The 18,543-nt window shown below is 41.6% G+C and overlaps 1 protein-coding gene across 1 annotated transcript; it reads left to right on the top strand.

The window, feature by feature from the left end:
- The first annotated feature begins 420 nt into the window (after positions 1–420).
- Positions 421–16,497, top strand: LOC307083155 (uncharacterized protein). Its single transcript, XM_079746964.1, has 15 exons — positions 421–711; positions 1,433–1,565; positions 2,184–2,467; positions 2,649–2,697; positions 3,050–3,333; positions 4,229–4,292; positions 7,100–7,272; positions 7,672–7,746; positions 7,963–8,043; positions 8,887–8,961; positions 11,763–11,868; positions 12,273–12,331; positions 12,418–14,395; positions 14,791–14,949; positions 15,724–16,497. The coding sequence occupies exons 1-15, from the start codon at positions 442–444 to the stop codon at positions 15,984–15,986; spliced, it is 4,053 nt and encodes a 1,350-aa protein (XP_079603090.1). The 5' UTR covers positions 421–441; the 3' UTR covers positions 15,987–16,497.
- The last annotated feature ends 2,046 nt before the right edge of the window (positions 16,498–18,543 follow it).

The following is an 18,543-nucleotide window of genomic DNA, read 5'->3' as shown; positions in this document are numbered from 1 at the left end:
AATCTCAAGTTAAAAAAATGTGTCTTGTTTATGTGAATGGGGGAGTTCTGAAACAGTAAAACATGTTTTTCTCGAGGGTAGAAAATATAGGACAGAAAGATATATATTGTTTGATAGACTGTTAGGACTTTGAGTTGAGGCTTTTTCCGTTTTTTCTTTGTTTGGACACCACAAATTGATAAATTCTGCAATTCCTGCACAAAACAGCACTATGTTAAAATCTAGTTCAACGTCGGACCTGTAGAGGGCAGTAATATGCTAAACAGCGTCTAAACTGCCGGAATCTTACAAGAAGAAGATGAAGAAGAAAAACAAAAAAAGTACTGGGAAAGGTTACCACCCCTTTCTCTGCTTTGCCCCGCCTAGAGAATTTGGCCCGGAATGAATATAATTAAGCTACGACCCTGTGAGCGCCACATTGTGTTTTCCTGGAGAGACATCATGGCTTGCAAGCGAGCGAAGCATGACAGTTGCTCTGTGTTTGGATGTACAAATGAACACAAAACTCTATTTTTAGTTCCTTCATCCGAGCCTCTGAAGAACCAGTGGGTTAATTTTATTTTCTCTGGAAATGCGACAGTCTGCGCCAAACATTTCACCGACGACTGCTTCCTCAACTTGGGCCAATACAGAGCTGGGCTTGCTGAACGTCTGAAACTTAAGTCTAGATCAGTACCAACCCTCCTTGGCTCAGCTACAAACCTCGGACAAGTAAGTCAACCAACGCTATATCATTGTGTTGCTTTACTGTATATGGTTACCTTTTGTTACCCTTATAATTTGGCTTTAGCGTTAGCTCTACAGCTAATAGCCCAGTTACTGTCTCTAATGTAAAGGTAGATAGCATCAGGTATGTGTGTGAATACACACACTAACGCGAGGTTGTACACTTGTTATTTGGTTAACCGTTCTGACTGAGTGCGCACCTCTGCAAACTAGGGGGATCACACGAGAATGGGCACAATTCAACAATGGGGGTACAGGCACTGATCTCTACTACTTGGATACCAAGGAAATGTCCCGATTCGAATGTCGGCTCGCCATACTACAAACGGATACAACTGTCTTTGACCAGCTACGTGACCGCAGTAGTTCTAGCGTTTTACTGATGAGATGATTATGGCCTGTTAACTCTTCCTAAATACATACTCATTTCCTCTTCAAACCAGATTCAAATCAATGGGTTATTAGCAGATTTCTGCAGAGCTTGATGTACTTGTATTGAGATGATTAGTTGAACTTTTAAGATATATAAAATATGTAAACAAATAAATAATGTAATATCATTTTATAATTTCATAGATCTAATTTTAAGTATTAGGCTAATGTCATTCACTAAACATGCTTAACTTCCATCTTCTTACATTTTGCACCTGGAATATATACAAAGTAATAAATTGAGTACTAATTTGACCTTGTTGTCTCTACACAGACCACCACATCAAGTGATTACTTTCAGCCGCTGATCTCAAGGGATATTGCCTGCCAGACAGACCACCTGGAATCATATACTGTAGGCACACAGCTATCCTTACAGACTACGCGGCCCCACTTTAAAAGTGAAGGTATGTACTTTCCACCTTGAGTACTTTTACTTTTGATGTAGTTGATTCTAGGGAGCATAGATTCTAGGCTGATGCTAGATTCTACCTGCCCTTAAAAGCCTGGCCCTCTTTTCAAAAGCATCATGACCAGCGCCCTGATAAAACACAAGTAAAACTTGGGAGTTGCATTTCAAAGATGGAATCAGTCTAGAGCCCAGAAGGGTTTCTAGACGGAGGCCACATGAGCTGGTTCATCATTCTCGAGCATCATGAATTCAAAATGTATAAAACGTAGCTGATCAGCTTATAGGAAAGGACACGTTGTCGCTTGTTATTGTCATTGAATATTTGCACTTGCCTCGCATGTCATGTTGTGCTACGATCATTTTGCGCTAGTGTTCGTTCAGTGTCCTCCTCCTAGTCATCTACCTGAGCTTTGAGTCTAGGAAGGAGGGGGCTGGAGAAGACATCCCTCTCCAAACTGTGAATCTGTGTCTGCAGTACACATTTTAAACCCTGTTTGTCAATGTTACATACATTTAAATAGTTTCTGTCATGTGTACAAATACACACTTCCTCCTTGTATGCAAACAATGTATCAAAACAATTACTTTCTGTCATTTTTTTCTCCCTCTGCAGAAGACAGTGATGGCCTTGGAGATCGCTGCATGCAGTGCGGCGCCATCTCGGAGAGTCTGCGTATGGACGCCCCGGGCTCCTACCAGATGTCCAATCACAACAGGGAGCTGAAGATCCTGAGCGTCTGTGGAAAAGGGGAGGGCCCACTGGCAGTGGACGGCCATGACACCCTCTTTACCACATCAGAAATGGAGGCCCTGAACTCGCTCTATGCGGACCACTACGTGGCCAAGAGCCTGGACCGCGGCGAGCGATTGGTCTGCAGCGTGGAGCTGAGTGTGCAGGTTGGAAATCATCTTCTCATTCCGGTCCAAAAGAGAGGCTTCCTCTGTTGCAACTCCAGCACACACCCATAGAAAGCACACACCTTTATGATTCAATGTGTCGTTAGTGGGGATTAACAACTGTTCTGTGCAAATGAAAGAATATGTCTTGTGTGTGTTTCCTTCTTCATGTGGAAAGCAGCAGACCCCAGACACCATTTCAATCAAGGTTGAAGAGGATATTGGTGGAGGCAAGTTAGTAATACACATTGCATCTATGCAAGCAAACAACCTGGATCAACTGAGAATGTGCTTGTTTTTACTGCGCTAATAAGCCTGGTCCTCTTTTGAAAAGCATCATGACCAACGCCCTTCTAAAACACGAGTCCAGTCACCCGCTTGAGCTTTGATTCTAGGAAGGAGGGGTTGGAGGAGACATCCCTTTCCAAAACTGTGAATCTGTGTCTGCAGTACACATTTTAAACCCTCTGTGTCAATGCACATACATTTAGTTTCTTTCACCTGTACAAATACACACTTCCTCCTTTCATGCAAATAATGTATCAAAACAATTACTTTGTCTTTTTTTTTCTCCCTCTGCAGAAGACTGCGAAGCCTTTCGAGACCATAGCACGCTGCGCGGCGCCGCCTCGGAGAGTCTGCGTGTGGACGCCGCTGGCTCCTCCCACATGTCCAGTCACAGCGAGGAACTGAGAATACTGAGCTTCTACGGAAAAGGGGAGGGCCCACTGGCGGTGGGTGGCCATGACACCCTCTTCACAGCGTCCGAAGTGGAGGCCCCGAGCTCGCTGTCTGCGGACCGCAGCGTGGCCACGGGCCTGCGGCGCAGCAAGAGATTGGTCCGCCATGAGGAGCTGAGTGTGCAGGTTAAAAATCATCTTCTCATTCACCATCCAAAAGAGAGGCTTCCTCTGTTACAACTCCAGAACACACCCTTAGAAAGCCCACACCTTTATGATTCAGTAAACTTTTTTACAATGCCAAATATGCCCGTCTTATGCCCGCCTTTTTCCCTGCATGGTCCGCACATTTACACTCACCGAGGTAATTTACCGGCTTGATTTCGCACCCCAATCAACCCTCTCGGACCCTACACATACGGTTTCATTTTCATGTAAATTTGATTAGACAGCTATGCGGTTCCAGGGTAAGGACTTCGGTAGAGGTGTTGCTGCATTGTCTCCACAACCGAGACAACGCAGCGATATCCACATGATTTGTTCTAACTGGGGAGACTGTGAAATCCGCAAGCTACTGACCATCATGGGAGAGATGGTGATGCAGTCGCATTTAATGAAGACAGGGACAGATGGTGCGATCTAGGAGAAAGTACCAGGAGAACTTTCCATACGATGCTTTTGTCGGGATAAAAAAATAAGTGGTCAGCAAAATAAAGAATATGTTGCGTTTTTGCACTTGTAAATATTTAATCACGTTTGTAGCTACACTCAGAAGTGAAGTGTGAAATCATTCTTGCATGCGAGTGTCTTGAATCATAAAAAAACGAAAACATTCAGAGTATGCAAATTATTGTAAAAAGGTGTAATCTCCGTGCGTTGCCCCGCCTTCTCCAGTGAACCAAGAAAGCCGGCTCTGTGACGAAGGGGGATTTTACCCCGTCGGTTTTACACAGGCAAGCCAGTGAAATTGCACGGCTTGGCATTGAAAAATTGCCTAATGTGTCGTCAGTGGGGATTGACAATTATTCTGTACAAATGAAAGAATATGTCTTGTGTGTTTCCTTCTTTGTGTGGAAAGCAGCAGACCCCAGACACCATTTCAATCGAGGTTGAAAAGGATATTGGTGGTGGCATGCCTGCTGTAGGTGAGTAATGTCGTGGCAATTCCTTTATCAGATATTGCGTCTTAAGACGGATGTGATTTCCCAATGCAAAAAGCACACCATACCACCATACATTCAACATCGAAAAATGTTCAACGTTGGATTAGGAAGATGTAGGCGTACATGCGCCAAAAACAGATTGCTATTTATTTATTTTACTGAACACAACCTGCATGATGGTGAACTAGACACAGCTGCTTTTTGCGTGAGAAAGTAATAGTAACTTATAAATGTGTTTTTGTGTAAAATGTAATGTATAAAACATCTTTTTTTTTTGAAAAATAAAGTCAAATTAACTTTCTCTGCATAGTTAATTAAGTAGCAACCGAGTAAAATCGGGAGGTATGGCGAACTGGTTTGGAAGAAGAGGATATGAGTATATTAATTGTGAATAGTGCTATATCACTGGTCAGATGTGACCAGTTATTTGGTAGCGGCAGACGCTTCAATTACGCCAGTGTCTGTTAAATGTTATCTCCTGTTTGTCAATCGGAGAAAAAGAAGGGTGGGGTATTTGTTTTATGATTTAAATTTAAGGGCAGTTGTATTTAATGCTATTCAGTCAATATTAAAAAGTATAATATTTGGGCAGTGGGGTGTGTGTGTGTGTGTGTGCGCGCGTGCGTTTTTATGGTATAGACGGACAGCTGTACTTCTCACCCGGGCTCCCGGACCTAAGGGTATTACGATGTGCATGCCAAGTGTGTGTGTATGTGTGTGTTTATATGGTATAGACGGACAGCTGCACTTCTCATGCGCTCCCCAGACCTAAGGGTATTACCAGGACTATGAATGTAGCTGCATTTGTTAGTGTCCAAATAACATGTATTCACTTTTTAGTTGAAAGTATATTAAATAAAGATATAAATATGATTGTTTCTCAGATGCATAGACCAATATGTGGCGCAGCGCCACAGAATCAACACCAGGCGCCACAAATTGATTCCGCTTCTTTTTATTTTTTTGAGATTTTTAAATATGAATATCGTTACGTTCATTCATCTTCTCGTTGCACTCTTTTTCCCTGTCATTCTCTTTCACACACCCACACGAACACACACACAGAGACGAACGCGCATTCATGCCAGTGGTGCGCGGGTACACTTTCAAACAGCTGATTCGCCCGCTCCTCCTCTCAACGCGCCTATCAAAGGAAAACCCGAAGCAGTGGGATATTTGGCACAAAAGTTTAGTTTATTTGGCACACCAAAGTTTAGTATGATATATTGTGCTCAAACACCCCTGTCCAAAATTATTGTTAACTCAGAAAAGATAATGTTAGCCCTTATGAACTCAACGTCCCGCACCCTAAGTCAGCATAGATAACGTTGGTAACGCAGCAAACGATGCGATTAATATAAATGCAGTTATAGTTGAGATAGGCTACAGTATTAGACTGGGTACCCCCAGCCCGTTTATTATTTTTATTATTATATTTGTATTGTTACATTATACTATTGATTTTGTTTCGCCAAAAAAGTTTAATACAAGAACAGGTTTGAGTAGGTGTTGAGTTCAGTTTTTCAAATAAAAACCACTAAAATAGGCAAACATTTAGGTAAAAACTAAACTTTAACATCAATTTTGGTAAATAATTCTCATCATGAAACTTAACTTACAGGTATTCCTCCAACATAAAGTCCAGGTCTTTGTATGTGCAAACTAATTCTACTGACCTGCCCTGTAATGTATGGAGTTGGGGAAAGGAATGAAACCAGGCAGGGTTCTGGTCAAATGTTTTTAGTTGTCTTCTCTTAAAGAACTTACTTTAAAGAATTAAGACAGATCTGAATAATTTAAAATGCTTCTTGTAGCTTTAAAATTGCCTCATCAGGTGACAATAGATAAGCATACAGGTGTATATTTAACATGGCAGCTTCAGAAAGTGTGTGTTTGAACGCCGCCCGCTGCACACACTCTGCATACACCCCGATGACCGACTCCACCGACCGCCACGGCACCGTGACAGTCGATTCCCCCACCGGCGCCAGGGGGGCACCACACATTGCTACCTATCTGCGGAAACACGCTATGCAATAAATAAATCGGCTAATAAATATATTTCAGTTGGTCAATATATTGAAATTAAAAAGATTTTTGTGACTACGTGTCACACCTGCTTATCCTTTTATTAGTGTAAAGTTTGTATTGAAATAGGCTGATGTGAAAGGAGAGATGGTGAGGGAAGATGGATTAGATGATTCAGAATGATGGTACAGGTAGCAGAGAATCGGATCTGAATCTGATTTCCCCCTACCAGCCTATTTCTCTGGTAGAAAGGTGTTGCTACACTTTATGTGACAGCCCTCTGGCCCCTCCTAAATGAGTGATCAGTGTAATGGCTAACACTCATGCGGGCTGAGCTGCTCAGCTATATAAACTGTAGGAATCAGCCACTTGGGCTCTCTCTCCTTTGACGTATGGTTTGTTTAGGTTTTTTGGGTTAGCTTTGCTTTGCACATACACCACATTCTCCACTCATCCACACACAGCACTATTATTAAACTTAAAGCTATGTGTGGACTCCTCTTTGTCATTCCCTTGAGCCGGGCTGTGAGAGAAACATGCACAATGCAAGCAAACAAAATGTTATCTTTTCCTCAAATGCAAACTTGTTTTCCTGAAGGCAAAAATAATTGGTTATGTCGGGATGGCAAAGGCCTTTTTTATATGTAATGTTGCTTCTACATTACTGGTTATCACAGGTATATATTTTCATCATGCCTGTCCTACAAATAACATAATAATGACAATCCTCTTTGATAATTCATGCTTTCGACTCCTGCTAGGTCAAATGCAAAGGCGAAGACGTGTTAATCCAACGGAAGATGCACAATTTTATGTTGGTGCTGGAAGTGACAAAGTGGAGCCTACTACAAGAACTCAACAGGCGTCAACAAGTCGGTGGCAAAAAAAGGCGTCTGCTGGTGCATCAACTGCTCTGCCCAAAACCTTTGATAAGGTGAGTTAATGTGTTACATCATTTGTATGAATAGGTTTGAAACAACCTATGGATGGTAAGTGTTGCTGTATTGAACTTCTTCTGAAATCTAAATTGTCAATGTCATCTTTTAATGTTGCTCGTGCACAAGTTAACGTTTGAGTTATCAACGTGCAACATGGGTGCTGTGTATGTGTTTAGTCACTTGACTTTTTTTATGGTTTATATGGACAGTGGTATGTAGTTTTTGTCTACAGACTGTAGTTTTTTGACCTGTAGAGTGACTGTAGAGCAGTTCCAGAGTGGATTTGTTTCTCACAAAACATAATGGCAACAACACGGCCATGATGCCTTTCACATGATGTCACACAGGGAACATCCTGTCTTCAAGATGGTTATGTTTTTCCTTTTTTTTTATAGGGTCTTGATGAGGAAGTGCCTCAGAAGGGTTTTGAGGCCACATATTCCTCATCCCTAAATGAAGATATTGAAGAGGTAAGTCTTCATTAAAGAATGCTTTTCATTAGAATTTTGCATTGACTTAATAACTTACAAAAGTATACAGTGAGGTTCAAATCAACGTTTGCCTCTTTTTTCTTTTTGTCTACCGTTATCTATTTAAATTTTTATTGAGGGCCAAATATCCTCTACTGCTACATACCCAGTACCTGTGTATTGATTCTTCCTTTCCTTTGTGGTTATCTGCTACAGATGTTGACTGAGAGCGACCAGACCCTGATGGCAGACTCGACGACGAATCTAGTCCTTGGTCCACCCGCCATGGTTGAAAAGGTAAATCAAATCCAAAGTGTTGCTTTTAATGAAGTTTCTTGTGGCAAAACATTAAATCTACCAACATGGGTGCTGTGTATGTGTATAGTCACCTGCCTTTTTATGGTTTATGTGGACAATGGTATGTAAGAACAATTTTTATCAGATGCTTTTCAAACCGTAGGTCAGTATATTATTATGAGTCTGTGTGTGTCCAGCAGTGCACCCCACCCAGATGAGACTTGGGAGGGCCATAGGGTTTACAGGGTCCTGCATCCAGCTCAGTATATTATGAGTGTATGTGTGTTGAGCAGTGTAGCACACCCAGATGTGACTTGGGAGGACCGTAGTGTTTACAGGGTCCTGCCGTTAGGTGGAGTGCAGAATGACCACACCATCAATACTTGGATCACCTTCACATTTGATCCGTTTGTTAGTTTAATGTATATAGTACGTTGCTCAGTTACACATGATAAATTGGGACCAAGTCACTACAAAGTGGAATACAAGACAAGATCTCATTTAAAATGAAGCACAGCAAATCTAAGAACTATAAAGACACAATGTCACTTAGAGAAAAAGCCTTGCGGTGGAATGTGATCATTCTAGCAGGTGGGTTGGCAGTAGATAAACAATGGGATAATCAATACTGAACTCATAAGTCAACCATAAGTTAGAAGATTATAGTTTTTGTCTACAGACTGTAGTTGTTTGACCTGTAGATTGACTGTAGAGCAGTTCCAGAGTGGATTTGTTTCTTACAAAACATAATGGCAACAACACGGCCATGGTGCCTTTCACATGATGTCACACAGCGAACATCCTGTCTTCAAGATGGTTATGTTTTTCCTTTTTTTTTTATAGGGTCTTGATGAGGAAGTGCCTCAGAAGGGTTTTGAGGCCACATATTCCTCATCCCTAAATGAAGATATTGAAGAGGTAAGTCTTCATTAAAGAATGCTTTTCATTAGAATTTTGCATTGACTTAATAACTTACAAAAGTATACAGTGAGGTTCAAATCAACGTTTCCCCTTTCTCTTCATCTACCATAGTTTATTTTTAGTTATTGAAGGGTCAAATATCCTCTAGTGGTACCTTCCCAGTATCTTTGTATTGATTGTTCCTTTGGTTTAGCTGCTACAGATTGACTGAGAATAACCAGACTCTTGATGTTGTGAACGACCCGATAAAGACGAGTCCAGTGTTTCCATTTCACTAGGTTGAAAAGGTATAGTGGGGCAAAAAAGTATTTAGTCAGCCACCAATTGTGCAAGTTCTCCCACTTAAAAAGACGAGAGAGGCCTGTACTTTTCATCATAGGTAAACCTCAGCTATGAGAGACAAAATGAAAGAAAAAAATCCAGAAAATCACATTGTCTGATTTCTTTAAGAATTTATTTGCAAATTATGGTGGAAAATAAGTATTTGGTCACCTACAAACCAGCAAGATTTCTGGCTGTCACAGACCTGTAACTTCTTCTTCTTTAAGAGGCTGTTTACCTGTATTAATGGCACATGTTTGAACTCCTTATCAGTATAAAAGACACCTGTCCACAACCTCAAACAGTCACACTCCAAACTCCACTATGGCCAAGACCAAAAAGCTGTCAAAGGACACCAGAAACACAATTGTAGACCTGCACCAGGCTGGGAAGTCTGAATCTGCAATAGGTAAGCAGCTTGGTGTGAAGAAATCAACTGTGGGAGCAATTATTAGGAAATGGAATACATAAAAGACCACTGATAATCTCCCTCGATCTGGGGCTCCACGCAAGATCTCATCCTGTGGGGTCAAAATGATCACAAGAACGGTGAACAAAAATCCCAGAACCACACGGGGGGACCTAGTGAATGACCTCCAGAGAGCTGGGACCAAAGTAACAAAGGCTACCATCACTAACAGACTACGCCGCCAGGGACTCAAATCCTGCAGTGCCAGACGTGTCCCCCTGCTAAAGCCAGTGCATGTCCGGGCCCGTTTGAAGTTTGCTAGAGAGCATTTGGATGATCCAGAACAGGATTGGGAGAATGTCATATGGTCAGATGACCATACCTTTTCGGTAGAAACTCAACTCGTCGTGTTTGGAGGAGAAAGAATGCTGAGTTGCATCCAAAGAACACCATACCTACAGTGAAGCATGGGGACGGAAACATCATGCTTTGGGGCTGTTTTTCTGCCAAGGGACCAGGAAGTCTGATCCGTGTGACGGAAAGAATGAATGGGGCCATGTATCGTGAGATTTTGAGTGAAAACCTCCTTCCATCAGCAAGGGCACTGAAGATGAAACGTGGCTGGGTCTTTCAGCATGACAATGACCCCAAACACACTGCCCGGGCAACGAAGGAGTGGCTTCGTAAGAAGCATTTCAAGGTCCTGGAGTGGCCTAGCCAGTCTCCAGATCTCAACCCCATAGAAAATCTTTGGAGGGAGTTGAAAGTCTGTGTTGCCCAGCGAAGGCCCAAAAACATCACTGCTCTAGAGGAGATCTGCATGGAGGAATGGGCCAAAATACCAGCAGCAGTGTGTGAAAACCTTGTAAAGACTTACAGAAAACGTTTGACCTCTGTCATTGCCAACAAAGGGCATGTAACTAAGTATTGAGATGACCTTTTGTTATTGACCAAATACTTATTTTCCACCATAATTTGCAAATAAATTCTTTAAAAATCAGACAATGTGATTTTCTAGATTTTTTTTTTTTCATTTTGTCTCATAGCTGAGGTATACCTATGATGAAAATTACAGGCCTCTCTCATCTTTTTAAGTGGGAGAACTTGCACAATTGGTGGCTGACTAAATACTTTTTTGCCCCACTCTATTAGGTTGAAACATGTATTGGACTTTTTGGCGAGGTTTTGACCACTTTTTATTTTGAAAGAATATTTGTATTTTCTGTTGCTTAATTAAGGTAAACAGAGTAATGGAGGTCCTTTTTGGCTAGTTGACTGGCTATCTTGTAGCAAACATATAGGTGTCTGCCACAAGAAGACGGAAGGTAGACAAGAAGGTACACACTGACCTGCTTTCTGAGTTTTTCTCTGGTTACAAGTGGTTGGTCTGGCATTGTCTTTACCATATATGTATGGGATAAGCCATATATTTTTTTTAATACGCACCACAATGGCAAATTATTCCATCTCAGGTCTTCTAACGTTCCACAACTTGACATGTATAGGCCGTTTATATTTAAGATGTTTCAATCATGTTTTGATCTTTTTGTATTTTTGTCATCTTGACCTGGTGCATAAAGCTTAGATATGCATGTGGTTTGTGTGTTCATTTTTTTATACAATGCAACATTGCAACATTTTGCCAAATAACATAGGCGTACATACACAAGTACAGCATAGTATGTTTAATCCTGTCTTCTGTTTTTAGGACTTTTCTTATTAGTCAAATGACAACATTCATTCTTGGAAAGCTGACTTGCCACATTTGAAACTTTCTAGTTCAAACATCTGAAACAAAACCAACAAATAGACGCATAACACTCTGCTAATTTTGAACCCATTTGCTCTTATAATCTATTATAAATTGCTACTGGGAATACCCAGAATCAGTTCAACCACCCAAGTGAAATCGATCCAGGTGTCTACAGTGAAAAAGTCAATCGAATCTCATGTTGATATAGGATTTTATGGATTTCCTCTTCAGACTTGGTAGATACAAACCTGTCAATGTGAAATATCTAGCTGCTCAATCTCTGGTACAAATCTAACTATACAATTTTGCCAACAGTGTCAAAAACATCGCCTAGTGTGCACTACCTTGACATCCTTGGACAAGTGTGTTCAGTGTGTGGGACCCATTACCTCCTTCAAGTGGATTGGTTATCAATGCACAGGTGAGATATTTATTAAATTGGTACATTGTGTTTCAAAGTAGTGGCAGTAGATGGATATAGTAGGCGCTGTGTTCTAATGTTTGATTAATAACTTTATAAAGACTATGGCTATTACACCAACTATTTTCAGCTTTTAACATTGAGCAAAAATGTGACCTGATGATTAATTGGACACTGATGCCTCACTTTATCGGTGGGAGATTGATTGCCGAGTATGGCATATCGTTCAAATTACTTAAAGATATTTTATTTTGCCTCATTGACACGGACATCTGTGTTGGTGTCATGAGGTTGAGGATTATCTGAATCAATCTTTGTATTCCACTTTGATGTGAATTAACATTAATCAAGTATCTTTTAAATAGTAAAAAAAATTGTATGTTTCTAATTGTGTGTCCTTAAAGTTTGTTTAAGGGTCTGGCATAAATCCTGCCTCAGACAAAATACAAAAGGCCCATCCCAGGTGAGTATCCATTTAAGGTTTGTTGGACTCTTAAACTGTCTCTAAGTGTCCAGCACATAATATAATTTGCTTTCTCCCCATTTCAGGAGCAGTTTTCTGGAGATAACCTGCTTTCAGACCAGGACAATGATCCAGAATCTGAAATTAAACAAATATCCGATGAGAAATACATACCTGACTCAGAGTCAGATGAGGATGATGGCGAAGATCCAGATGCAAGCTTAGACTTCATGCCTCGGTTGAAAGTTAAACCAGTAATGCCTGATGTTGGAGAATCTAGATCAGACACCAGTGTCCAAGATGTGCCCATGGTTCCCACTGCTGCTGTTGCATCTGAGTCAGGAGATTCAAACCCGTCAGAGGAAAAGCCAGAAGCTGAAAGACACAAACAAGAAGTAACATTTCAGAATACGACTATAAAAAATTACTGTTACGTTTGTGGTAAGCCACAGAGTAAAATCGCCCGTCACTTGAAATCGCACAGGACACATGCTGAACTAGTTCATGTGTTTTCCCTCCCTAAAAAATCTAGCGAGCGCATGATCCTGTTAGAAAAAATTAGGAACAAGGGAAATTTTAAACATAATACGACAGTTTTACAGGCTGGAGAAGGACCACTGAAAGTGAAACGACAACCGAAGACTAACATAATGGCAGGAAAGTATATTCACTGCATGTACTGTCAAGGTATGTACATTCGCAAGGAGCTTTGGAGACATGTCCGCAGATGCCCCTGTAAACCAGAAGGTTTGGATAAAGAACCTGGTAGAACCAAAGTACTTGGTCTGGCTGCAGCACGAGAGTCTGCATCCTGTCAGCAGATCTCAAGTGGAGCGTGGAAGCTCCTTGGTGTCATGAAGCAGGATGAGGTTGCCTTAGTTGTGCGAAATGACCTCTCGATTATTCAGTTTGCCCAATCACTCTACAACAAACATGGAGAAGACCCTACAAAGTATGACTACATTCGTCAGAAGCTTCGTGAAGTGGGGCGTTTGTTGTTGTGTCTGCAGAAAGAATTCTCCATACATAACATGGAGGAGGCTGTTAAACCTGCTAACTTCCAGAGAGTTATGCGAGCAGTAAAGAAAGTGTCCGGTTTTGACGAAGAGAAACATTCATTCCTAACACCAAGCCTTGCGCTGAAACTGGGACATTCGCTACATAAAATCTGTGACATTATTCATTGTAGAGCACTCATGGTAGAAGATGAAGATCGGATCAGGTCCACTGACCTTTTCAAGAAGTTGTACACTTCCAAGTGGTCGGAGTTGGTATCACACAGTGCCCTGAACACACCGAGTGATGCCAAGTACAACAAGCCATCAACATTACCCTTCACCGAAGATGTCCAGATCCTTCATCGATACCTTGACAAATCTGCGGAAGAAGCCTTTCGCAACTTGAAAGAGGTGGCCACCTCCCAGAACTATGCTCAACTTGCAAAAGTTACACTTGCACAAATCATTGTGTTGAATCGGAGACGTGCTGGGGAGGTTTCAAAAATGTGCCTCAAAAGTTTTCTTGAAAGGGACAACACAAAGCTTCATAAAGATGTTGCCATGGGGTTGTCAACGACTGAACAGAGGCTCTGCAACTATTTCTGCCATGTCGAAATTATGGGAAAAGGGGGCAGAAAGGTTGCAGTTCTGCTCACACCGAGCATAGTGGATGCTCTATCACTACTTGCAAGTAACAGAACTGAATCTGGTGTTTGTGCAACAAACGTCTTTCTTTTTGCAAGACCCAAAGCAATGAGCCACTACAGAGGACAGGACTGTTTGCGTGTTCATGCAAGCCAGTGTGGCGCAAAGCACCCTGAGCACCTCAGGTCAACACAACTCAGGAAACATGTCGCCACACTGTCCCAAGTCCTCAACTTAAAAAACAATGAACGTGATCAGGTCGCAGATCTCTTGGGTCTTGACATCCGTGTTCACGGCGATTTCTACAGATTACCAGTTCCCACAACACAACTGGCCAAGATTTCCAAACTGCTTCTGTCAATGGAGAAAGGACATCTTTCCGGCATGCAGGGGAAATCCCTGGATGAGATTGAAATTGAAGGTTTGTACAGAAATTAGGACATGTAGAATTTGGGACGTGTAGCGTTTATTTTTATTATGTCAAAGGCATCTAGACTTCCTATAGATTTCATTTTCATGTCTGCTGTTCAGAAATACAATAATCAAAAGCCCTAAGTAGTACTAGGTAGCATTGTGGGTAATCAAGTTTCAGTAGAAATTCATTGTGATAATATTATATTGTGTAATAAAATGACTGTCCAAGTAAACTAATCAAAAACAACAGAGCCCCTGATGTCCTGATATCCATTCCACTAGCTATACCACTTAAATAAAGCTCCTAATATATTAAGAAAAAAAATACTATTTATAGCCAATATGTTCTTGTTTTTTTAATGTCAAAGTATTCAAGTGAGTTTCTCTAATTATTTTACCTAGATGAAATGGTTTTAAGTGATGCTGAGGCCAATGACGGTGGGAGTGAATATGATAGCAGTGACACCGCAGACATGCCGTCGGAGTGTGTGACTAGCGAGCCTGTGGAGACTGCATCGGGCTCTACAATCACAGAGCAGCTCCATGACATTGGATATATTGGTAGGTAACTTCACCTCTGAGTCATCTCACTTCTGGTTGTGTTCTGTTGATAAAAATGATCGTGTATTTTTCTTATGTGTTGAGCATAAGTAGTAGTGCCATTATTGTCCTCCACAGTGAGTGAGCCTGCCCCTCCCTCTGAAGGTATGCCAAGTTTGAACACAAAGCACAATTATTGCTTTTATAGTGCCAAGTCCACTGACACCTCTGCCAGTCAAGGCAGCATCCCAGGCCTCCTGGCTCCAGGATGGAGGGAGAGGCTGGGTTGGCGGGTCTAAAACATGATCCTCAGTGAATTACTCACTTTTTAAGCAGTGTTTATCAGCTTACGGTGTTTGGTTGTTCAGCATGCAAGCAAACAGATCCGAAGGGTTAGGGTTGGAGGATGAAAAGACAAAGAACACAACAGATAGACTATACAGTGTTAAAAAAAGAGTAAATATAAACTAAATATATAGAAGAAAAAAGGTTGTACGATCCTTTCATGCACAGTTGCTATCCTGTTTATCTAATGTGGATGTAAATGTAGTGACATTTAAACTGACTGCAGACTGACAGCAAAGAGGTTGTCAACCATTTTGTAAAAGTGTGTAATTGAGTGAGCAATCAACTGAAAACCTTATATAAAATAATATTATGTTATAAATAATTGTCATCACAGAAACTGGTAGACCATTTCTTCTTGTCATTCTGTGGCAGTGGTTGAACTCAAAACGAAAACTAAATATGTTGGCCAGTTTGTGTGATTTATTTTCTACTTTGCGTATTTTCCAGGAAAAGATTCTGGCAAAGAACATGGGTCCAGAAGAGCTAAAAAGAAAGTGTGGTCCAAGGTTGAGGTTGCTGCAGTAATGCGGCATTTCAAAGATCCGATACGTAAAGGAAAACCGGCTTCAATAAATGAGTGCCGTCACTGTAAGCAGGTAGAAGGTCCTGCATTGACACACAGAACACTCCAGAATATAAGGGACTTTGTGAGAAACCGCGGAATAGCTGCGAAGAGGCAGGCTCCTAAACCAACAGACAACGATCAGTGATCTTTTATTTATGTTTGATAAAAATGTTATTCTAGCAGGAAAGCTAAAAAAAAAAGTTGTGGCCCGTGTTATCTGACAAGATGTTTGGGGTTAGAACCACTGTTTAATTGTATGTTTCTTTATCTACCTGTTTTGTTTTGTGTTTAATTATACTGTTGTGGAATAACTTTTATACCGCAACCATATATTTATTTGTCTTTAAGTAAGATAATGAGACTAGATTTAAGTTATTCAAAGTCATGGCACTTTATTTGTGACGGGTTGTTGGCTAGTGTCATTGCCCAAAAGAATGGTAACTGGGAGTGTGTCATCCACACCAAAATATTTTAATTCTTTTAGTTTTTACTTTAGTATTTAAGGTACTTAAAGAGCAAAAAGAGGAAATAAGGTGACTGTTCCAGTAATGCTGTGTGCTGTCATGTATGTGTATTCTATGTTAATGAGTAGTGACATTAGCCTTTTAAAGACCCAATTAGGGATGCACCGATATGGAAATTTTGGCCGATACCGATATCCGATATTTTTGCTGTTATGGTCGATAACCGATATTTACCGATATCAATGTTTTTTTAAAGAAATAAAATTTTGTACTAACTGAAAATCATGCAAATTTTTGAATGTCTTCCTTCATTTTCAGAACGTATTGAACTTCCAAATAACAAGGTTACAGGGCTACCATAAAACATACGTAACCAACGTTTACCAACCAACCTATACTCTAGGGCAGTGGTTCTCAACTGGTGGGTCGTGACCCAAAAGTGGGTCGCAGACCCGTTCTGGATGGGTCGCGGACAGCTGGTCAAAAAAAGTAAATAATATTTAATGCGCATCTGATGTGACATGTCTTTTATTTTGGAAAATTATTTATTTTGAAAGGCACGCGTCAGACACGTGCAGCCGCTTAGGCGCGGTAGCCATGGTAACTGCCATTTGATTGACGCTCACTTTAAATTTGTGTTGCGATGGCGAAGCGTAAATATGACCCGGCGTATTTAAAATGCGGATTTTCGTTCATTGAGGCTAATAAGGGACAGAAACCCCAGTGTGTTATATGTAATGAAGTGCTTGCAAATGAGAGCATGAAACCATCAAAACTGAAGCGCCATTTGGATACTAAACATCCTGCATGTAAAGACAAGCCGGTGGAGTTTTTTCAAAGACACCTCCAGAAGCTGAAGAGTTCACAGAAGTGTCTGACAGCGTCTTGCTCCAAACAAGAGGAAGCTCTCCGTGCCTCTTACCACGTAGCTCACCGTATTGCGAAGGCGAAGAAACCCCACACAATAGCCGAAGAGCTTATTTTACCTGCAGCCATGGATATGGTGAGAGAGGTGCTGGGTCAATCAGCGGCAGACAGGTTGAAAACCATACCGCTGTCCAATGATACTGTAGCTCGACGTATTCAGGACATGTCTTGTAATATTAAAGAACAGACCACAGCCTGCGTCCAAGCAAGCCCCTACTATGCCCTGCAGATGGACGAATCCACCGATATAGCTAGCCATGCTATTTTGTTGGTTTATGTGAGACACGTATGGGATGGTGATGTGCAGGAACAGTTTCTCTGCAGCAGAGATCTCCCTACCACTACAAAGGCAGAGGACATTTTCAACACTGTGGATTTGTATTTGAGCTCAGTGGGCCTGAGCTGGGAATACTGCGTGGGAATCACAACTGATGGCGCTGCTGCCATGACCGGGAAACATTCCGGTGTGGTGAAGCAAATTCTGGAGAGAGCACCTGATGCGACGTGGAACCACTGTTTTTTGCACCGTGAAGCGCTGGCGGCCAAGGATAAGGTGCCGGTGCTCGACGAGGCCATGAAAGATGTAATCAAAGTGGTGAACCACATAAAACGTAGTGCAAAAAACAGCCGCTGCTTCTCAAAGCTGTGTAAAGATTTGGGCTCCGAGCACATGCAAGTGTTGTATCACTCAGAAGTCCGCTGGCTATCGCGGGGTAAGGTGTTGTCACGTTTTTATGAACTTAAAACAGAAATCGCCACCTTCCTCTCAGAGAATAACTCCCCATATGCTGAACTGTTTGACAACGAAATCTGGCTGGCACGAGTTGCATATCTTGCTGATGTGTTTGAGCACCTCAACGCATTAAACGTCTCTATGCAAGGAAGAAGACACATTATTTTTGAACAGTCCGACAAAATCGCTGCGTTCAAGAAAAAAATCACACTGTGGGTAAATCATTTATCCAAAGACAGACTGGACATGTTTCCCAATGCTTGCCATGAAGTACAGCAGCTGGAAACCGCGGCCACAAGTGATTTAAAAAAAACCCTCAGTGCGCATCTTACTAAACTTCAAGCTCGGTTTGACCACTACTTCCCTGAGAAATACAGAGATAATGATGCTTGGATACGCGACCCCTTCCGCATTGACATGGAAAGCATCACGTTGCCGAGCAACGAAGAGCATCAGCTGGTGGAGCTGTCATGTGACCAGACGATGAAAAAGAGATTTGGCGAGGTAGCCCTTTCCCACTTCTGGTGCAGCGATGTGATGAGTGAGTATCCATCCCTCGCGACTCTTGCAGTCAAAAC

Source organism: Pollachius pollachius, assembly GCF_949987615.1.
Source record: "Pollachius pollachius genome assembly, chromosome: 1".
NCBI classification, from domain to species: domain Eukaryota; kingdom Metazoa; phylum Chordata; class Actinopteri; order Gadiformes; family Gadidae; genus Pollachius; species Pollachius pollachius.
Note: the sequence above shows the minus strand (reverse complement) of the source record. Positions and strands in the feature narration are given on the sequence as shown.

Coding starts and splice junctions, on each gene's coding strand:
- LOC307083155 (XM_079746964.1), top strand. CDS start 442: ATGGCTTGCAAGCGAGCGAAGCATGACAGTTGCTCTGTGTTTGGATGT. Junction 1,566..2,183: donor GCCCCACTTTAAAAGTGAAG/GTATGTACTTTC, acceptor CTCCCTCTGCAG/AAGACAGTGATGGCCTTGGA. Junction 4,293..7,099: donor TGGTGGCATGCCTGCTGTAG/GTGAGTAATGTC, acceptor GACTCCTGCTAG/GTCAAATGCAAAGGCGAAGA.